The sequence below is a fragment of the Thermobia domestica genome, chromosome 15 (genome assembly GCF_964235325.1).
Source record: "Thermobia domestica chromosome 15, izTheDome1.hap1.1, whole genome shotgun sequence".
Lineage (NCBI taxonomy): Eukaryota > Metazoa > Arthropoda > Insecta > Zygentoma > Lepismatidae > Thermobia > Thermobia domestica.
In genome coordinates this window covers 130,346,267-130,370,219 of record NC_137468.1, presented here as the reverse complement: position 1 = coordinate 130,370,219, position 23,953 = coordinate 130,346,267, and the positions used below count along the sequence as shown (strand labels likewise).

The window sequence follows — 23,953 nt, the reverse complement described above, 5'->3', positions numbered from 1 at the left end:
ATTACTAAACTTGTGAAAGCAGTGTTAACACTTTCATACGGGCAGGCATGTGTATAACGTGGTCTCTCGACAAATAAGAACATGATACAATGCGAGAGACAAGGACTAAATGAAGAAACCATCAATGGGCTTCGAATGATTGAAGACGCAGTGAGTAAGGATGTAAATGAAATTAATATCACTAAAGATATGTTAATGTACTTCAAAGAAGCACAAAAGAAGTGTCATGAAGGTATGGACCACAAAAAAAGAAAGAAAAAAAAACCAGAACAACAAGCAAGTGAGCATAAGATTACAGCAGAAGAAAAAATTGTGCGCCAAAATAAGAAGTGGAGGAAAACATGTGTTTTGAAGTTCTTGAAGTTGAAAAATTAATTTCAGAGGGAAACGTTCGACTTCAGAAAGCAATAAAGCATCGGCTCATGGATGATGTGTCAGCTCCACAAGCCCTGATTGAGGCTCTAACCAAACGATTTAAAAAGTGCCAAAAAAAAAATTGCAAAAGTAACACGTGTACTAGTGTTTTACAGTTCATTATTGTACCTTCAAAATGTAAAAATGTGTAAGTGTAATAGTAATGGATGGAGGGAAAGGCATAGACAGCTCGGACCATAAGAATTTTTCTTTTAATCAGTAAATCAAGTCATATTTATTTCAATCAGTTTTTTTTCTCTTTCTTTCTTTTCTTTTTTTTTTTTTTCAGAACAATACAGTAGGTCTACTATGTTTAGAAAGTAAAAGATTATGTATACTCGTATTCTGTATTAATGTAAATCCTTTTTCCAGTTGCCTATTGGGGTGAAGGGTGGCTTTTTCTTACAATATATTTATTTTATTTTATTTTATTTTATTTATTTATTTATTTATTTTTGTGCTTCAGAACATAAATTGTATTGTATAAACCAAACGTCCTATTTTGTAAACCAAACTGTCCTATATTTTTTCAATGTCCTACTGTGAGGCCTGAAATATTGAGAGAAAAATTAAGGAAAAATTATGTTGAACTTTTTTCTGAGGCACTACAGGACATCAGAGGTGATATGGACACTTCTCCAATCTGGATGGCAGTAGATGAAACTACTGATTCCTATGGTAGATACATCGCAAATATAGTTGGAAAACTAGATCCAGATGAACAATGATCACCTCACTTGATTTTGAGCAGAGAATTGAAAAAAAAAATCTATTATTGCTAGAGTCGTTTGTGATGGTCTGCGTATTCTGTGGCCAGATGGTGAGAAAGAGAACAATTTTCTGATATTACTAACAGATTCAGCTCCTTACATGCTCAAAGCTGGAGATGTATTGAAAGTATCTTATCCTAAGTTGAATCGAGTAACACATACCACCGTTATTGTTCATTTATCTATTAAAATGCTACAATAGCAATTAAAAGCGCCCGAGCTCCAACGTATAACTATGGCTTTCAAATCTTTCATTTACGGTTATGTGTGATTTCACGTTTAACAGAGACAAACTTTTTAAGTACGAGTACTTTAATTAAATCAGTTAACTAGATCTTTTTCATAAAGTTTATGATATAAAAGTGTTGTTCAAAGCCTTTGTATTTTAATAAGCCTTCTCCAAAATCAATGCACATGAATTGTGCTTCCGAGTTCTTTTAAACTATATGTTGTGGAAATTTATATGTTTGTGACCAATCCTTTCGACAATGAGATCTCGGAAACTACAGGCTCTAGAAAGATGACGTTTTCACTGATCGATTGGAAATTTTGCGTAGATTTTCCAGTTCTAATTGAATATTTTAAAAACATGGCCGTTATTTCTTTATTACATTTTTTAGGGTACGCATGGAAGCGTTGAAATTAAAAAAAAAAAACTAAAGCACCATATCCTACGCTTTATACATTCCAACACCACACTGTTGTATATAGCGGTTGCATATGTCTCAGGCGTTTATTTCATGGCCAAATAATAATAAAAAAGGAACGATAACCATTTCTCCAGTTTAACCAGTAATGAATATTTATTTTTGGAATGATTTGCCCAATGAACACCATATATAACTGCGATTATAATTAATTGCGTATGTAATGTATTTGCTTATTACATACTGCGTGCAAGAAGAAAGAAAACACTGGTCATGCATGAATTAGAAACTTCATCCGGAAGTAGGCTCAAATCTTGCAAACGTTGCGAAATATTGAGGTCCCCTTTATGATACGCTTTGCTGATTTTTTTTTTAAAATCAAGACTTTTTTCACTTGTGTCTGTAAAGAGACATGTACAGATGTGATGAATGAGAAGAATATTTATGTTCATATGCGAATGATGCGCTGTGTAGAGAGCGCAGGTTCAGCTAGTGAAATTAATAAAATTCCAGAAGAATACGAAGTCAATTTCCAAATGTTAACAAACTTCTTTCCTCTGTAAAAAGAAGGTGTTTGTGAAAGCACCTTCCAGTGTAGTTTCATTTAAAGAAATGTTGCCTGGAATATAATTACCTCCAGAACCAATACTTGAACGATGGAGAGCATGGATCGAAGCAGCAGTGTATTACAACGAATATTTACAAGATGTCCAAACAGTACTAGACTGTGTCGACTTATAAGAAGAAAGGAATGCATGCAGCGCCGACAATATTCAGTCCGATCTAGCCTTTATTAGTTCTCATTTTCGGTCACTACCCAAGACGATCCTCGTTTAGAAGAACAAGGTTCGTAGCTTTCAACATCACTGAAGCTCTTTGATAGTGTTGTAAAACAAATCTCACCTGAGCAAGTTGGAAAAACTTTTGGAGAAAATGGAACGTCAGTATGAATTTGGAACGTCAGTAATGGCAACAAATCCAGAACTGAAATTGTTGCAGAATGTAAGTGGAGTACTAAGTGCATATACTACTGTGGTGTATCAACTCAAGTTTTTGAAGAACACTGCTGATGAAATAGTATTACTAAAATTCTGTCCAGCTACAACTTGTGACACTGAAAGATCGTTTTCCAGTTATAAAAAACATAGTTCCAAACAAACGCAAAAGTTTTCTCCCAGAAGATATTGAAAAACACATCGTATTTATTGCAATCTTAAACGATCAAATATGCAGAAGTAAAATGTATTGTGTGCAGCATATATGAAGCACTGAAATAGATGTGGATTTCGTTATTTATTTGGTTTGTATGTTTCCTTTAATGCACACTTCACAATTTTAAGTGCATATCCTAGAGCTTTTTTGTGCATATTTGCATGCATATTTAGATAAGGTTTAGGTCATACTAATCTGTCCTCCAATAATAAACAATGGTGGCGCAATAATATCCTTTTTATGTTATTGTCATTTAATTCTAATCCGTTTTGCTTACAAGGGTGTAAGAATGATGTAAGAGATGTTTTAGGATGATCGTCTGATTATACTAAGTCGTGCGTCGATGGATAATGATACCTACTGCGAAATCTGAGCTTCAGAACTGACCACAGGTGTTCAATAACATAGAAATCTGGTCATTGAAAAAGCTAGAAAAGTTGTTATAGTTTATCTGTATGTTCATGAAACTTCACCTTAACAGCTCCAGAAGTGTGAATTGGCTTATTGTCTTATTGGAAAATTGCGTCATTGGCCAAAAACATAGGATAGACATGGTCACCTAAAATGTTCTCATGATCACTGTCAGCAATGCATCCTGTAGGTATAATCACAGGACCCACGGAATACCAGGAAATCTCAGCCCACAACATCACAGAGCCACCTCCATATTTTACTTTAAAGAAAAAAACAGTTCGGAGTATAGGCTTTTTTGGGCAGCTGACATATTAACCTAGTAAATAAGGTAAAAGAGTGCTCATCGGACCGTAGTACGCATTTCCAATCATCAGCTCTCCACTTTACATGTTCTTTAATAATTATTGAAAAATTAGTTTTACTAACAAATAGTTAATGTATTCTCATTTTTGGATCATGAAAAATATGCCACTACAAGGAAAGCACTACATGTTAAAAATAATTTTACTTCGTTCACTTCCACAATAACAGAGTATATCCAGTTGTTACGAACAAGAGCATAATTTAGCAAGTGTAAGAAGGTAGCTTTTCGTAAAATGATTTTTTTTTTTTTTTTTTAATATTGTTGTTATTCTTTAATTCATTTCAGATTAGACATCGTTCTGGAAACTCCTGTGATAGTACTGCCACGAAGCCCAACAAGCTCAGATGTTTTTGTTGCTCATTTGGGCAAAATAACAGTTCAGAATTCTTATATTTCTGGCCCCGAATGTTTAGAAGCAGAAGATTTGTGGGGTATGTCGCGTAGGGAAAGATATAGCATTGAAATCCGAGATATGAACTTATATTCATTAAATGTGGAAAAGAAGTGGAAGTCAAAAGAGAGTGCCTTTCAGTAAGTTCAGATATTAATAATTTACTTAGAATAAGTCCAGATACGTTGAATATCTGGGAGAAATCATATTATAAAAATATTTAAGATGTTTAGCAAGGAAACGGGGTTGAGTGTAGGTAGTGTAGAACCATTTGAACAACTTTGTGGTTCATTTTTTATTTACTTCTATTTCGTTTACGTTTTAATGCCAAGACATGCAAGACTGTCTGTCGGTAAACTTGAACACAACAGAAAGAAGTATTAAAATGAAATTATTTGGTTCTGGTGTTAAAGTCAGTTATTTTAAGTCAAGATTTTTAGTTTGCGCCGAACATACTGAGGTGTATATAATTAGACAAAACATATTACTTGTCTAATTATGCTTCTTACCAAAGGTTTTCCTGAACAGTTTCGACAGATTCTGTTAACATCGGTAGGTTAGAATCCCTTACTCGAAAATGTTTTCACGTAATAGAAATACATAACGTCATCTTGTACTTAGTTTGCAAGTTGATAACTGTTGGAATATGAGATCTCAAAGTTTAATAAACAATACTAAGGTTTTAGAAATCCTGATGTGAAGTCTGCTTTTTACAATAACATAAAAACAGAAACTGGTCTTCTTTAAAATTCACGATGTAGAACTCGGCTTTCTAGTATACTCACATTAATTGCAGTAGTTTTTATTTAAAAAAATAATAATAACCATTTCATGATAGAGAGTGATATCCTCGTTATCTATTAATACCCATAAATGTTCAATTCTTGTAGGTCGTATACATCAAAAACTTCCATCGACCAAGTTATAAAATTGGTAGTTTTTTAAGTTACATTTGTTGTTGAAATTCAAAATTATACGTGTGTAAAATATATAAACAAGCATTTCCTTACTTTAGCTGCGCCATTGAGAAGTTGAAGTAATGTCATTACCTACTTATAAGTTATTACACAAATTGTAGAGTTTCATATATATATATATATGAACTGGAATATATGAAATTAAATATTTGAACAATTATGATGTTAGTTACAAATAGAACTTGTTAAGTAAGATTATCCATAGAACTTCGAAAATGCCATATGCATTATACTCTTTTCTTTCTTTCAACAGCTTCATAAGGAATAGAGCAATTTAAGTGGTTTTTATGGTATAGGGAGAACACAACTTTCTATAAATTACATATACTTCCCCAAATTATGTACAGTTGAAACCATGCAAGAGGGTGTTCGGGTTGTCATAATATGATTGAATAGTTACGAGATAGGCAAAATTGAGAATGTATGTAAATTAGTTTATTCATTTGGAAGTTACTGGCAGTTTTACGCTGCGGGAAGTATTCACTGTGCTGGCAGTTGTTGGTAACTTTTACTTTAATTCTTCCAAAGGTAAATTATGCTTATTCAGAAAAGGTACTTCGAGATTGGGCATTGGATAAAGCTAAGAGTAGGTGAATTCTTTATAGCTTTCAGTGATATATGATTGTGTTAGTTGTTGTGTTATGTGTAAGCATTACGTTAAATATTAATGCATATGTTTTTTTTTATATTTTGTAACATAGACCAGTATCAGAGAGCTTGCTAATGAGAGCGGAGAAATTGTACTCGTGTACTGAAGATGGGAGACCTATTCTTCATGATACAATAATACAACTGATCATTGATCGCGATATTGGGCGGAATGTTATGAAACATTCAGATAGTTTCCCCACCGTTCTTTTAGGAGATGATGCTGGCACGGAATTTCAAGAAATAGAAAAACAGGATGTTATCCAGGTATAGTTAGTGAATTCTTAACTAATATAAAATTCATATGCTGGTCTCGTATTTAGTAATAAGGAATTACAAAATAAAATTGAAAATTGTAATGTGGAATTACTCGCGTTATGGATTAAATGAATAAAAAAATGAATCTCTTGTTAAGGTCATAAATGTTCGTTTGTTGGATACCAATTATGTGACGGGAGCATATTGTGAAAGTACTCGATGGACATTTAAGTATCGATAGTTTTGAAAACATTTATTCATTTAGATAGTTTCATTGTTGAAAGTTTTTAATCAATGCTGTACTTCCGGACAGTCAAGGATTTGTAGACTCTCTGTCCTCGCTTCATCAATCTGTAAGATATTAAAAATAAAATGACAGACACGTCCTTTCTCTTCGCACACACATTTCATTAAAAACCAATCAATTCTACCTTTACACGAACCTCTAAAAGTAGTTGAATATTGCGTCAGTCGGTGACCCGAAAAAAAAAAAAAAAATCGACCAAAGCAGTCGTGACTAATTGTGGTTAGAATTCTCGTGAGATGCACGTGTCCACATTTCCACTCTTTGTGACAAGACCGAGAACTGGTCTTATCTCACGACCGAGGAACCGTTCGTAGTCATTGTTAAAGTTTAGCGCCACTGAAGCAATCATCTCCAATGCGGGCGCAATATGCACCGAGGTGCCACAACTGATATTCAACAGAGCACCCTTATTGTTGCCCCTGGACATTCTTATACCATGAGCTGCGTCCATCGTTACATTGTTTATGTTTCAGAGACGTCCGTCCAGCAGTATCCACGTTGCTATCTTTTATCACCGAGGAAAGGACCAAGGATCGACGCGTTATTAATCGGTGACTTGATGTGACTGCTGACAGACTATCTTATAGTCATACAGCAAACAACCGCAAGCGAGTCCTTTCGATACTTCTATTTCTCTTCGACGCTGGTCAAACTGTCATTGGTGTATGTGCGCAGCATACCTTCATCTTTCCTTTGTAGTTCATCTGTTCTTGGAAACTGGATACCAACCTGCCATTATTTTTGTCGTAACGATCACTGGGCAATTCAGTTAGTATTTCTTATTAATTGTATTTTGCTATTTTATTTAGCACGTATTTACGTTCCAAACTGAATTATTGGTTTCAGATTTGAATTGCTTTATACAATATTGTATAGAAATGAAAATTTTCAACTTCAATTTTGGTGAATTATAACTTTAGTTATAAGTGTGCTAACCTTAAGTGGTCTTGGATTCGATCCTTTGGCGTATTCTTTATATTGAACCACTATCGCGAGATATTTTGTAAGTCAAGAAGAAGGACTCTGGAAAGCCAAAAATTGCGGTCATAGAGGGTGATATGCTGAGAACATATAATTGAAAACGTCCGCTCGGCAAGAGTTCGGTAAATAAAAGAGGAAATAGTATTAGAGAATTGATATGAATTTTAAATTGTATATCGTGCATAACTTATCCAATTTCTTTTCAATTTTAGGTACAAGGTAAAGTAGTAACACCCTTAAAGGTTTCCATGTCAAGACAACAATACGAACAATTACTAGAATCTCTTGACAGCTTAACTTATACACATAAAGAATCATCTCATCCCAGTCATGATTTGGGTGACATCGTTGAGGAAGAAGAGGAGTTGCAAGACGATGTTTCCGCTTTTAAAATGGATGATTCTCTCCGAGCAAGGATCTTGAAAACTGATATGAAGCAGTCTGGAGAAAAAGAACATATGATTATACTGAAAAGTAAGTTTATTAGATATTTATTTTCTCGTTACGAGAAAAACTCACACATCCTTTATTTTTAACAATAGTAACAGCAGAATATAACTTTTTTCGTATTAGTTGTGTAACATTTTCAAACATATACGACAGATCTTCCAAATTTTAGTTATTTTAAAGAATTGGTGATTCACATCAACTCAAGACAGTTCTCAGTATTACTGTTTGAAATAATAATTATTTTATTTCAAGCTATGGTTGTAATAGGCATTAAATTCAGTTTTCAAATTAAAAAAAAAAAAAAAATTAATAAATATAAGATTAATTTTAGAACCAGCTCCTAATTCAATGTTCCTGTAAAAATAATAACAATAACTTATATTACACGATCAGCGTAGAAGTGTCATCTCTGGCTGGAGGCGCCAGTGCTATGTACATATATCACGGATACTGAGCGAGCGAGGCGGGACAAGCAGTAGAGGGTATCACTCCTGTATTGTATTTAACGGTTTGTAGCCTGGTTTATTTTGCGCATAATAAAGAGCGTCCTAAGTTGTATAGTTGTTATTCCTACAGTAATGAAAACGTCTTGTGGGTAGCAATATATGCGTGGAAATTACCAGCGCAAGAACAAGACAGTACAACCGCCAAGTCAGTGAGCCTCAACCGTGCATTAAGCAGATTGTATAAAAATTTGTCACATTGTATTCAATTTTAGTACCTAGTGCAGGGTGTCCAATATACAATGCAACGCGGAGTTTGGGGTAGCAGAACTTTTGAACCTGAAGCGATACGCAAATAATGGTTATATCAAAATGAAGCCTTGTTCATGCATGTATTTTTAAACTAGAAAGCAACGATTGAAGTACATTAGGAACCATACAGTGTTGCCAGATGTAACCAAAGTTTTTTTTTTTTTTTTGTGCAAAACATGTAAATTGACTCATAACTCATACGTATGGATGTTCTGTCGTTAATTTTCAGTTTGTTTAGTTGGAGTAGCTTGGAAACTATGGAGCAGAAAAAAGAATTTTTCATTTCCACCGATAACTAATCGGATGAGACCTCTGTAAGGAATAACTAGGAAAATCGTAGTTCATGAATTAACACTCTAAACTGACAACTCTGTTGATGTTTTAGCGCATCAAAAGATGTGTTAAGGATCTGTCTAAATTATGCAATTCCTGAAAACAATGAAAAAGAAACTTATGAAAAAACCTTTACTTACATGCACCCAGCAACGCTGCTATCCATTTTTATGGGACTACTTAAAACAAGAGGTATAGGAGAACAATCCTCAAACTATACAAGACCTAGAAACGAACATTCGCAGTACCATTGAGAACATTAACACTTCTACTCTTCGTAAACTTGCTGCCAACATGGTGAAACGTGTGAACCCGTGTTTGAATCAAAACAGGGGATACTTCCAGCATCTGTTGTAGAGCTGATAACTCATTGCGTGGTAGTATCAGTGTTGCCGGGTGCATGTAAGTAACAGTTTTATCATAATAATTTCAAAGTTCCTTTTTCGTTCTTTTCAGGAATTGCATAATGTAGACAGACCCTTAACACACCTTTTGATGCACTGAAACATCAGCAGAGTTGCCAATTCAGAGTGTTAATTCATGAAAACTACGATTTTCCTAGTCCCCCCTTACAGAGGCCTCATCCGATTAGTTATCGGTGGAAATGAAAAATTCTTTTTTCTGCTCCATAGTTTCCAAGCTACTCCAACTAAACAAACTGAAAATTAACGACAGAACATTTATTCGTATGAGTTATAAGTCAATTTACGTTTTGGAAAAAAAATACACCTTTGGTTGCATCTGGCAACACTGTGTGGTTCCTAATTTACTTCAATCGCTGCTTTCTAGTTTAAAAATATATGCATGAACAAGGCTTCATTTTGGTATAACCATTATTTGTGTATCGCTCCAGGCTCAAAAGTTCTAATATCCCAAACTCCGGGTTGCATTGTATATTGGACACTCTGTATTAAGACAGGAGAAACTTATAAAAGGTAGGGATGCCGAAGTCATTGACTAAAGATTCATTTAGAATCTAAGGCGTAGGTGCATATCTTTTAAGTGTAAGTTTAATCAAGTTAGAAATAAATTGTATTGCTTGAAACTTAACAAACTTCATGATGATTGTATTTGTATATTCTAAATATATGTTTATCGGTTCACATATATCTTCAGTTTCAGCTCGGAGAAAACGTTTTTACACGAAGAATGTGAACCCTTCGGAGGACAAGGGAGGGATAGTGGGGGGAGAGATAATTTAACCGTACTGTTTAAAGTATGAAATTATTAAGCTTGCCTTGACTTACAAAATGCATTTAAAATGCACGTTTCTGTTATGGTCATTATCTAAACGCAGTCCTTTGTAGAACCAGAACTGTAGTAAAAGTATTAGACAAAACATGAACGTATGGATAATGTAAGCGTAAATATTATTATTTCAACCATTCAGAACTTATATTTATAAAGAGAAAATTTCCCCTAGATTTTTTCTGAACTCATCTCTGATTCTAGTACACAGGTAACAAAGAACTCAGTCTGCTCCTTTTTTTCCGCACACACAGTGTGTATAATTTTGGAACTTAGCAGTAGGAATAGTTACGGTCTCGCCGAACGCGCAGCTCGAGCATCCCGATCTTAAGCGGGTCCCTCAATTCATGAAACTCGGTTAACATAGAGCTTAGTTTTTGGTTCTGCACCGGGGAGAGGAGTTAGAAGCGATTTGGCCAGAGATCACAAGTTGACTGGAGCTTAAACTTATCAGGTGTACAGTTTAATTTTAAAAACTGCCCATCTGATTCTCTTTGGATAGCTCAGCTAATAGTCTTTAGTCAATATCTTTAAGTCAAAATATTAAAATTTGCTACATAAGGTTGCGAGTGTATGGATGGCCAGTTACTTTCAACAAGAGTGTACTTAGATATTTAATAATAACAAATATCTTCTTCACGTATTGCTGTAAAAAGCGACCGTGATTTCCGACCACTTGCCATATCAGTGCTACCTTCGACCAATGAGATAACAGAGGAACATTTCTTCTCAAACTTGTTTAAATCTATTGTGATTCGCGACCAAATGAAATTTAGATGAAAAACGTAGTCAATAATTGTCAAGTATTGCCCTTCTGTTTCACTCTAATCAGTTTCTGATTTAGTACCTACGTTGGAATGACACTGTGAGTGCTTTCTTATACCCGGAAAATATATGAGATTTTTATTCAATAATTCAGAGAAACAAGCTGAATTTCAATACATCTATAAAGCCTCTCTTAATTAAAAAAAAATGTAAAAATCAGTAGAAATTTTCAATTATCAAATCAATCTGCATACTGACAAACTTACGAAGTAAAAAAGTTGCCATCTCAGTGGGAGCTGGGAGAGATTTTATTATTATTATTATTATTATTATTATTATTATTATTATTATTATTATTATTATTATTATTATTATTATTATTATTATTATTATTATTATTATATAGTACTATATTAAAGGTATAAAGACAATTAAAAAGCAAAGCCTGTACCCACGACATGGAAATTTCGTTATATTAAATAACTATTAAGCAATAAAGAAAGTGATTACGCATTGGATCGTATAGTGTGCCTAGAAAGATTTAGTCGGACAGTTACAAGAATAATTGATGATGTCGAAAAGTTTGAGTAGAAAGCAAGTATCATAGATTAGTTTAGACGTAATGTTTGATTAGTTTGAGTTATCAACATATCAATTGAAAATACTTCTAATCAGATGGTACTTACTCTTATTATAACTCATTTAGTAGGCAAATGTACAAAGTTGTAAAGACATTTTACAATGGAAATTAGTTTTCTTATTATTTCAGTACACTTCGAACTTCCAGTCTTTACTGTCGAGCTAAAAGGAGATTTTGGTGATGGAGAAAAAGGCCTTGTTGATTTATCTTTCCAGGACTTCGTTGTTCATTATGATAAATCCCATAGATATGAAACAAATATTCAGGTGAGCAGTCATTTCGAATATATTATATATATTAGCAGAATTCAATAACAGTAAGAGTAGTAAACATAATAATTCAATTAATAAATATCACTGTAATACTTTCATATTGCTTAATGCTTACTTACTTATGAAAATTACAGAGAGTAAAGAGTGAAGTATTTTATTAAACAAATTTATTAGATTTATTAAACATCCCTATACGATAATGGCAAGACAGATATAGATATATTATTCTATATATCATTTAGAATAATAGAAATTCTTGGAGTTGGAGACAAGTCTTACATTTGAATTGCCAACGCTCAGGTGATTATCACAGCTGCTGTTGGCGGTAGTAAATCAGTGCAAACTCCGTACTAAGTAAGGACTAATGGAACGGTAATGTAAAATAAACAGAGTAGACGGAGCGTGACGAAAGTGTGTAGTTTGTTGGATGTGTTCGAGGGACAATGTCCAAGGCAATGACGGCCTACAAAATTTTCGGCATAGCCGTATCGGTGAAGAGAAACAGTGGTTGCAAGAAAACCGGCCACAGTGACAGAGGAACTCAAGCAGCATTTCCCACGGCCTATATCGACAATCAATCACATTCCGCCGCGAGTTACAAGACATGGAAATACGGGGTCGGGTTGGACGGACGAAACCGCTGATAAAGGAGTACGACACGACGCCAGTGGGACCGTGAGAAAGATAACAGATCACTGATGACTAGAAATGTGTAATTTAACATGTGATGAATCACCGTTCATATCATTTAAAAGCAAGGGTGTGACGAACACTCAAAGGAGTCTATGATCCACAGTGTCTTCCCTCAACCGTGAAACATGGCGGTGGCCCTGTGATATTAAGGACCACAATATTCTGGTTTTCAGTGGGTTTTGTGCTGACGCTTACCGCTCGCGTCAGTCCCGTGACTATGATGAGGTTTTAGGTAACCATATGCATCCTATGGTTCAAATGTTGTTACGGGCAATTACGCCATATTCCAGGATGAAGTGCGCCCATTCACACAGCTGAAGCTGTTGTGATATGGTTTGAGGAACATTGGGACGAAGTTGAACACTTGCCCTTTCCGACCCAATCCCACACCTAAATATCTTGAATACTGCAGCCCGTTTTGGTGACATGAATCCGGCGCATATTTCCGCCTTCACCTTCTCTCACCAAACTGAGTGCACTGTACGTGGAATTTAATAATATTCCATTTATTACCATTCACGTTCTCTGTGACTTTATTCTACAATGCATCGGAGCTGCTGCGACGGCAGAGAGTAGTCGAATGCCATATTAATCAGGCAAGTTGCACTTTCTCCAGATCTTCCCAGTATTCTGGATCCATTCATACGAGGTGGTATCACTTATAAGCGGCCTTTGAAAATACTTGAAAGGATATTTGACGTTTCTTTGTGAAATTTAATATCATTAATAATGCAAAATGAATTACATAATACATTTTTATTTTTGTTTGCTTGTTAAGTTTAATATTATTATGTATTGCAGATGTCTCTCAGGTCTTTGGTAATGGAAGACCTATTAAGGGAACCTGATTCAAAATATCGCTATATTGTTGTTTCATCGTCTTCAGAAAGCTCCGAAATTGATGAACAAAGCACGAATAGATCATTTCTTTCTAGTTCTTGTCCTAACTTAATTCCTCATGAGCCAGTTGTTCATCCATCGTCGTCATTACCTGATCGCTTGGAAACAGAAACTGTATTTTGGACTTCTCAGAAATCTAGAGAGCAGAAATCATGTGAGTATTGTGGTTTTATGAGAAATCATTTTTCTTTTAAATATTCTTTGATAGGCAACTGTACTTTTCTGCAGGCACATGCCGAAAGACTTACCTTTATATCTTCAATTAAATTTATAACAACAGTATATCCACACCTTTTGTGTAGAGGAATGTATTTATCATATTTGTGTTCATGTCTTTTTTGTGTACAAACTGTGATATCTTGTACTCGTAGTGTATATTTCATTCATTTAGAAATAAGGTGGGTTTTGGTTGAAATACGTTAATGAATAAAGTATATTTCATCAAAATTTCTGCAACACAAAAATTTATTCTTCTCATTTCTTTATTCTTTGCAGAATTTCAATTGAAAACTATGAAAACTTTTTACATGATGGCTACTTTTAATTGCCAATAAGAATTCGTTAAACGTGTTCTTATTTTTTTAAAAATAAAATACTTCATTTTGATTTACAACGATTACCTTGGTACTTCATATTTAGTTGCTAAGTTAAAAAATTTCCTTGCAAAGAATAATTGCGTTCATTTACACGGTGAAACTTGGAAATTATTCCAGTTAATGTTATAGCTAAATGTTTGCTGATAACTGTAGAACTTATATTGATTACTGAGTAAAATTGTGTTTGAATTATTTTTTTAGCTGTCAAGAAGAAAACTACTGTTGAATATCCATGCACTCCCCCACCCTCACCTCGTCTGTCAACTTCACCAAAGACTATATATAGAGAGGACAACTTGGTTCATATTAATGTTTTACAAGTGGATAAAAGTGCTCCAAATTTCACGTCTCATTATAATTCGGTAAGCTGTGTATTCAGAAAAGTGTCTAAAGTGTTATGGGTAACGAAATATATTTTAGGATGAGTTTTATTAAATTATCTAGTGTAGAAACTTTAATCAAACAAGATAATTTAGTCTCCTCGTACACAGAAGATCATAGGTATATATCATCTGTACTTCTTTAACAAAAATAAATATTCGTGCATATGTACATCTTTCTTTCTTAAACATTTTCATGACTAATTTCTGGCGTTCTCGTCTTGGATTTGGGAGATCCAGGGTCAATTCGTGGTGGAAATACAAGTTCGAATTTCACTTTAGGTTGTAGATCCATTTATCATGTTGTCTCTGTATTGAAAAGAAAGTTAAACAAGCAAGGAGAATAACATATATATATATATGGACATATGCAAAAAATAGAGGATATGAGATGAGTAATTAAGCTGGAATCTAATAAAGTACTTCTTAAAATAAGTATTTAAATGCAGTATTTTTTATGTGATAATTTTTTTCTGGGCAGCTAGTGATGTACAGTACGTTAAAGTATTTGTATTTTTTCAACAACGTAGTCTTTGAAATAGAGTTAAAGTTATAGATTGTATGCTCTGATTTTTTTCTTTTGTGTGATTTTATCGTGATATAAGTACAAGTATGAATCTGTTACTGTAATACTGTTTATATGAAAGAAGTAACAGATAACCAAACAGAAAACAAGACCAAAAAACCTGCACTAGATGGATACGTGTACTGCGGATTATTGTATCTTGATTTTAGTGGTCGGGAATTCATTCCCTTTAGCTCTTCAATGCTCTAGTTATCATCGAGTGTTTGTCGTATAACCTTGTGAAACAAAATCTTATAGAATTCCTGTGTAATCGCCAAATGTTACCAGCAGTGACAGTGATTTTCCAGGAGACTTCTCAGTTGTAAGGATCCTGTGTAATCGCCAAATGTTACCAGCAGTGACAGTGATTTTGCAGGAGACTTCTCAGTTGTAAGGATTGTTGTGTCGGATCTAGGTCATACCGCCAACCAAGATTTCTTCCTAGTTCATTATTTCGAAAACAACTTAACCAATCCTGTCACTGAATTTGATACTAATTCGTTGGGGCTATTTCCTATTCATTTTCTGAAGCGACAAAGTGGCACGATGCGTATCTTTTAAACAAAAGAAATCATTACCGATACTTTGATTTTCACAGCAGCTCTTGAATCATTAACTGATAAGGTTGTTAAAAAGAATAATCTTGCTGCGCGCCTATCTATTTTATTTCATTGTAATTCATCATTGCGACAAGAACATATTGCAGTATTTTTATAAAATGTTATATTAAACAATATTTCACAGTGCGTAAGCATTCTTCTAGCGGAAACGAAAATAATAAGACGGATGAGAAAGTACCAGAATAACTATAGCAGTTTGCAGTTTTCGTTGAAAACAAAAGCGTTGTCACAGTGATTTCATATACGCGTTAAATGGAGCGACCATCTGAGATAGGAAATTTTTCCGCTTTCAAGCAGCGGATTCACATTGATGAATAGGAATTTGAGCTGGAGGGCACCTTTAGTTATCGTACATACGACACTTATATATTGGCAAGTATTTGTCTGCCATCTCAACCGCAAGTACGGCTGTTGGACTCGCAGGTGGTTGGTGAGAATCTGTGATTAGGATGATTAATGTACGCTTATGTAACAGTTGGCGCGGGCTGGGACTGAACCAAGGATCCCATACACCAGAGGTGAACTCTCAACCAGTGAGCCACTGTGGCTCCCTGGTGTGGTATTTGAGATCAAATCCAATGCATTTCTTGCATAGCTGTTTTCAGTGTGGGTTTCGGATCTTTCGATCACTGGCAATTACCTGGAGAGTCAGATTTAATCGTGCCTTCTTCAGTCGTGAGCACCACAGTGCAAGTTTCTTTGATTTGGAGAAGTTATAGCACAAATCATTTCGTTATAAAATATTTAAGCAACTTTACAACTTGAGGTCTTCGTGGCCATTTTCCGCAGTTTTTCCCGACTTTCTATATGAGCGTCCTTAGGGACCTTATGTTTTCTAATCTCGTAGAGCTGTTCTTGCAAGAGAACAATATCTCTCAAGTACGAAGATGCTGTCACTGTCAGGCTTCTGTCTGCTGTCGTTGTTTGTTAACGACCTTCTTATTTTCCATCGCTCCAATTATCTTCGCAGCCTCATTCAACAGCTTCAAATAATGTTACATTGTCGTGTTCGCTAGTCGCGCGAGACAACATTTCGTCTCTCTCTCTCTGAAAGAACACCGTGTATACATTTTTCCTGACACCACACTTGCCTTCATGATCCAGAACTCTGTCTCGATGACCGTTGTCGACGCTTGTAGATATGGTACGATTTCTGAGTTCGACATTTGTAGCCGTTTAAGTACCACTTATCCGGTATTTTAGATATTCTTGCCTCATAGGTCTGAATTTCCTTCGCATGCATTTTTCGACCACGCTTCGAGTGTTCTCTGTTATGGTTATACCATAGTCTAATCTAGTCCAAGTAAGACTATTACTGTATAGCTTCTTCATCTGGTTGCTTCTCTCTGCCGAGGTAATGGACACCATCATCGCATGGGCATTCGCCTAACTACTGGTGTTTACCGTCATAGTCTTGTTGGTAACCTTTATGTAGAAGTAAACGAATCATTGTACGAGACTTTTCGAAAATATTAATTCAGATATATATTTTACTGCTTCCTTTTATACAATAGACAATTTCCTCAATTGAAGGCTGTTGGAGCCAGGGAAACGAAAATAAATTCTGTTTTTGTAAAACCTATTTTAGGTAATTGACAGACGTCGTCGTGTACTAGACGGAGATGATGTGGTGCGTATGGAACACTTAATCTGACATATTCCTATTTAGTGATTGGGCTTAACCTTCTGTATTGAGATGAATGTATTATTTTGTTAAGTATTCGGTACATTCTTGTCAGATGTCCTGACTACTAAGACCTGATATTCAAGACTGAGAACGTTTCTAACTGCCGAACGATTGTAGTCTTTTTCTGAGGTATAATTCTAATTTTAGTGCCTATATTGAGAGATTTATTCATTGTATTAAATTGGTTAAGATTCTCGATTTTTTATAACTTTTTTTTTATCCGTCTTACTGTTACACGTATTTTAATTTCTGTCCTTGGTATTTGTGTGATACATTTTTATTATTTTATTTATTTATTTATTTGCATTTGAATGAATTTTTATTTCTTTTTGTGTTAGGAGTCATACTGTTATTGATTTTTAAATTTCGATTGTAGGAGTCGAGTTTTAGTTCGGCAGTCCATATATTTAGTCGATCGTTACGGAGATATGTAAAATATATCAAAAAGCAATTTTCTGCAGTCGATTCAGCGTCCCAGGAATAGGTCCCATTCGTTGCATTAACCCTCTATTTAGACCGAAAGTGTCCCGTTCGTGTAGCGGACGGGGAGGGTATGGAGCGGAGAGGGCGGCTTCATTTTTTCGTGCATGAATCACCCTTCATCCGCATCCTCTCACATACCCTCTCCACCTTGAATACCGGTACAAGACTCGCGGATAGTTGGTGGGAGTCTTAGAAAGGGGCTGGTCCGTTTACGTCTTCCTCTATCTGGGGTGGACTTGCATTCGTCCCGGCCTGCTGTTGTGTGCGTCCAGTGTTTGTGTTGTGTGGTGTCCGAGTCTTTTAAAATATATAAACAAAATCAAAACATGGAGAAGAAGAAAAACTAAATAAATAAATAAATAAATAGAACAAAATAATAAACTAATAATAAATAAAACAACTATTAGCTCGCGGATACGTTTCTCACGTTGAAAAACTGGACAGTTCCAAGACCAAGCAGAATGCTCGCCTTTACAGTTGATTCAAAAGGGCTTGGTTGCTGTACAGGGTTCCGCATCATGACTACCCTGGCCACAATTCGCACAAAAAGCAGCACTCGTATTGCGCGACGTGCTAGTGTGCCCGAAGTATTTACATTTGAAACAGTGCAAGGGACCGGGAATATAGGGACGGACCTTAACTCTATAATGACCAACCTTCACGTAGTACGGAAATGTACTCAAATTGAAAGTAAGAATCAGTGACTAAGTAGCAACGACTTTACCTGATTTCTTACTTTTAGGGCGAGCTGCCTCTACAACATGTTGGACAACCTGCTCCGGTTTAATGTCTTCCTTGGTGGCATTTTAGGAGGTCCCAACATATCACACCGTGAGAGACGTTCAGTAAACGATGGGGTTCTACCGACACATTGACTAATTCAATGGAGGTTACTTGGAGTAGCTTCACTGTTTGCTTCTCGTCTACCATTTCCAACGATGAAGTGTCATTTCGTAATTTCTTGATATCTTTAACGCGTCCGGCGCCCGTACTTTCGCATAGGAACTTAATTGTCTGTTTTAATGTTTCTGTATCGCCTCCTGCACTTTTTTCTTCCTTTTTTTGTAGGAATAATTTGATAGGTCTGCTTTTTCTGAATATATGCCTCGAATATAGCATCGTGCTGATATTTTCTGCGTCATAAAATGTATTATCGTTGGACACTTATTCTATGAACGGTTTTAGTAATATACATTCATTATAACCAAGGGTGTAGAAGAAAATTTAAAATTCTGGAAATAGTATTTGCGGCGTTAAGGTTCTGGTACTTTATTAATTTTTTATGGAATTTAAAAGGTTGTTGTACGTAAAGCAAAGTGTGTATGTAGTATAGTTTACTCATTGCTTAGTACTTGTTTTAACATAGTCTATAAAATTTCCTTCTCTTATATATTTTTCTTCCTTTCTAGGTACAAAAATTCGTTGACGTGAATTTTAATTGTTTAGACATAATAGTCAATGTTGAATCGTGGGTGGTGGTTTTGGACTTCTTTGGAGTAGGTTCCGACGATATTTCAAACGGTGACACGAAAATAGATCAATCACAAATGCCATCAATATCAGGAAAACCTGCTGCAGAATTAGGTAAGCAAGCACTTCGAGAAATAATATATTCCATTAATCCACAAAATTGCTACTGGTGTCAGAATTGTTCGGAACAGTATTCATGTTCACCATTTGTCAACGAACTGTAATATAGCGCTAAAAGCAAGTGGCGATTTTATCTTATGAGTTGATGTGCGAATTGACTTAATATTAGGGGAGTTAACAGCGTTTTATTATCGCTTGTTACACTTGCTTGTAGCGAACATCAGATTTTTCTGGGAACTGTAAAATGCTATGAAACATTGTTGTTGAAATAGCAAATGCTTGGTAAACACTTTCTAAGTCGTATATAAATGTTTTCGTGTCATTCCCGTTTCAGAACATGCCGATGTTCACATGAGTGTATACAACAATAATAACGGAGACTTCGACGAGTCACGGGTACTCTTTTGTTTTGCGTTGGGTCCCTCGTTCGATCCCAGCTCGCACCATGTAGGCTTTGTTGTGGACAAATAACGTGTATGGGAATTTCCTGCGGGTTCTCCAGTTTCTTCTCACTTTTTTTCATTCCATCATTTCGTTCATTATCATCATCACTGTCTCTCGCGTAATCTCGGAGCATAAACATAGGACATTAAAATAAACCAAAAGATCATAACTTCGAAAACTGTTACTAGAAGCAATCAGTTGTTGCATAAAGATTGACGCCGTATTGTTTACGAACTTCGTAATATTTCTGCGATGACTTACGGACTTTTTCACACACCATCCACGAGATCTAACAAGTGTCACAGGTGCTGCTCAATGCTTTTTGTAAAATGACCTATTTGTTTAGGTGGCGCTCCTTTACACCCATATCTTAATTTTACATAAAATTTAGATTCAAAAGGTGTGGGCTCAAAGCAGCCTGTAATTCCAACAGACATTAGTGAGAATGATTCCACAGATTACAGAAACTTCTTTGATTCTACAGAATTTACTAGGTTATTTAAAGTTGTACTTAGATCTATATTAGGATGACCAGAATAAATATATTAGGGTCAAAATACATAAAGTGCAGAAGCAATTTTTTGTAATCCATTTTGCGTTTCAAAAATAGATTCCATCTGTGCTCTCCGGTAATAACGGAAGTAGTAGAAATCCACTAACACTTCGGATTCAGAATTGATCTTCATGAGAAAAAAACTGGTAAGAGAAAGCGAAAACAGATTTTTGATGTGTATGCAGTCGAAATTTTATCTCGATCTTTCAACCTTCTTTCAAATCCCAAACATTTGAAAACTAATACTATTTCGTGCTTCTGCATAATCTCCTTATGAGAAAACGGTAAAAGGTAGCGAGAAGTATTAAGGACACTTGCTTTTTGAAACGGATTTCGCGTCCCATGAGTATAAATTTCATGTTGATCTTTATTCTTTTCTGTAAACCGGAAGCAGTGGAACTACGATTTTCTATTTCAACATTCAATGCCATAGTGAAAAACCTTATATATGTAGCGAGTGGCAGGTTTTAGATATGGAATCAGTAACGTAATAATAGGTTTCATCCGCAACTTTAATCTTCTGTTGCATCCGAAATCATAGAAATCAACTACAACTTCCGGTTCCAATATTGATTCCTACAAAGCGACAGCCGTAATACAAGGCGACAAAGTGTTTTATTTATTTATTTATTTATTTATTTATTATTTTATGGATTCATAATCCCAGGAATAGATTTCATCTAAATAGTTCTACTGAAACCAGAAGCAGTAAAATTTAGTATATCTTCCGTTTTCAATGTGATAATTTCTATAGAGTTACAATTGTAATGGAGAGTTCTTGATTTGCATATTTGAAAGAAACATGATAAATTTCAGATGTGTGTTTACTGCAGAGATCTAATATCTGCAGTACAATACAGTTGGTGTCTTAATATGTCCTGTTTCCTTTGCCAACATATGGAAAATTTGTTTAGGACTTCAATTTTTTTTCTAATCTGGACCGAAAGGAAAGAATAAATTTATCTCATTTTCAAAGTTAGTGTTAAAAAATTATAAGCACAGCATGTTATAAAATCATTCAAACTTCATTAGCTAAGCATAAGTACATCATTTATGACAAAAAGTACGTCATAAACGTATTACATAAAACGTCAACCGTAATACGAGGAGACAAAGTTTTTCTTTTAAATTCATTATCATTATTATTATTATTATTTTATGGATTCATAACCCCAAGAATACATTTCGTCTGAGTAGTTCTACTGAAACCAATAGCAGTAAAATTTAGCATATCTTCCGTTTTCAATTTGATTATTCCTATAGAGTTACAATTGTAATGGAAAACTAGAAACTATTTTTGACCTGGATTCGAAATCCCTGATTCAGCATCCGAAGAACAGTTTCCATCACTGACCTTATTCTTGATTGCGACCGGAAGTTATAGATGTACGATTTTTGATTTTGTATTGAATTTCATGCTGTGGAAGTCTACCGTAGTGCCACGATGTAGAACGGTACTCACATCTTTTAATTTCATTTTAGCAACGAAAATAGCTCACGTATCGTATCGATACCCTGTAAGTGTATCGTGTAATTTTTTTCTTCTATTGCATTTTCTTTGTGATATACTTGTGAATATTGTTGTACATTATTTAACGTTCTTACTGTATGAAATATTTCATTTCAGCGAGTACTGTTTCTGAAATTACGAACTCAGAAGTTGAAATCCAAGTAAAATCTTTCACGCTTGTTCTTAATAATCCAGACTATGAACTTGCCCGAGCAAATGTTTCTCATTTTTCGACACAAATTTCATCAAAGAAAGGGAATTATACCATAAATGGAAAGCTTGGAAGCATGTCTCTACTTGATTTAACCCCTCATGGGCAGCTCTACAAGGAGAGGTTTATAACGTCAGGAAACGAGGCACTGGATTTTCATATTTTCAAGTAAGCGAGAATAGAATTATGTTTTTATATATATATAAATAAGAACGTAATTCTAATAGTTTTCCTTAAGACTTTCTTAATTAATCAATTAAGGTTTCACTTCTTTTTATGTACAATTTGTCAGTCATCAAGTTGTAGTGGTCTGAATTAGAAATCCTCATTTTTTCACTTGCAGGTAATGGAATATATATATAATTTTTTATTTAATATTACTCGATTATGTTCTTTCGTTAATTCATATTCCGTTTTCGCTAAAAGCGAAATCTTGTACTCACTCTATGCTTTGCCTTTTCTTGCATCCTGTGTGTTGATACTACGTTTGGATTCCAAACTTTGGAAAGCGATCAAACTCGTGAGGAGTCAACTGCCACTGTCGCTTGAGAAATGAATAAACATTCCGTTAAAATAGTGTCAGGAATTTGTAGATAATTTCTTGTTTACTATTCGTCCTACTGTAGTTTTTTCGATGGTAACACAGTCACTTTTGGTTCTTCCTTCATTGCAATGGCGAGGAAGTTGTAGTGTTATTTGAAGCACAAATGTCGATATCATGATTCACCTTCACTATTCGTTATACTATTGTTCCTGTAATAGCAAGACCAACTTTCTCTATTCCACTAGGGGGGGGGGGGGCTGTTGTCCTATGTGAATCACAGTGGTTTGTAGAACTAGAGTGGTTCAGGCATCGCATGAACGTTGAGGATGGAACGGACTGTGCCAATGCTGCTTACTGTGTGGGGTTCTATTTTCGAAGCCGCTGCCAGAAGGCTGCTGTGAGTAGTTGTGGATTGTCATATAGGTAAGTGAGGTTTAGGACCTCGTGAAGTTGAGTGATTCTGGTGTCACATGATTGGTCGGAAAGAATTCATTCAGCGCGGGTTTGTGTTATTGGTAATAGATGCAGGGTATGCGTATAGAAGAATGTGTTCTATGGCAATATCAAGGCACAGTTGGCTTCTGTGTAAGGATGAGACTGAAGAAGAATAATAGTAAGGAATAAAGACATTTATTGGCTTTGAGGGCGGTGGACCGAATATGGTCTTGAAGTAAGATTCCTGGTCTAATTTTACACCAAGATATTTTCCACAGATCCTACCAGTGTCTTCATCTTGAAAGCGGAAGATGACATCTAAATGTTGGCGTCACTTTATTGCACAATGGTTGTTTCAGTGACATTTATTTTTTCCTTCATATTGAAGACAAGTGCTCGAAATGTTTGAGCAGAGTGTGAAGATCAGCCACTGTGAATATAATGTGGTTGGTGGCAAAGTAAACTGTCGTCCGCGCATTTAACGACTAGTAGGGTAGGAAGGTTAGATAGCTGAATATAATGTATGTAAGAGGGGGAATAGACAAGATCTCAGGAGGGATACTAGCAGAAATGGAATTTGTTAAGAAAAGGGCTGGGTTGACGCGAGCAGCAGAAGTTGGATTGGTGAGAAAGGAGCCTCCGCCACTGCTTAAGACAGGATTCCTACTGGTCAGGGAAGTCAGGGAAAATGGTACAGGTCAGGGAAGATCAGGAAAAAAGACTGGAAATCAAGGAAATCTTATAAAATATATTTTTTCTAACATTAATTGTGCACAAATTTCAGCTTAGTCAACCATTATATGGGACGTTGCTCAGATTTTTATAAGAGGTAAGTGAAATGTACGTACGTATGAGCAATTGATTACTATTTGTCTCTATAGAGTAAATGTTCTGGT

The 23,953-nt window shown here is 35.2% G+C and overlaps 1 protein-coding gene across 6 annotated transcripts in view; it reads left to right on the top strand.

Moving 5' to 3' along the window:
• Vps13D (vacuolar protein sorting 13D) overlaps window positions 1-23,953 on the top strand; it is a 571,041-nt gene that overhangs the window by 257,938 nt on the left and 289,150 nt on the right. For all 6 annotated transcript variants that reach the window (XM_081740126.1, XM_081740128.1, XM_081740131.1 and 3 more), the window contains exons 23-30: window positions 4,107-4,352; window positions 5,891-6,104; window positions 7,596-7,857; window positions 11,704-11,840; window positions 13,341-13,593; window positions 14,237-14,397; window positions 19,180-19,354; window positions 21,985-22,246. In XM_081740126.1, the coding sequence (XP_081596252.1) occupies window positions 4,107-4,352; window positions 5,891-6,104; window positions 7,596-7,857; window positions 11,704-11,840; window positions 13,341-13,593; window positions 14,237-14,397; window positions 19,180-19,354; window positions 21,985-22,246 (1,710 nt within the window). The remainder of the gene's footprint in view (window positions 1-4,106; window positions 4,353-5,890; window positions 6,105-7,595; window positions 7,858-11,703; window positions 11,841-13,340; window positions 13,594-14,236; window positions 14,398-19,179; window positions 19,355-21,984; window positions 22,247-23,953) is intronic.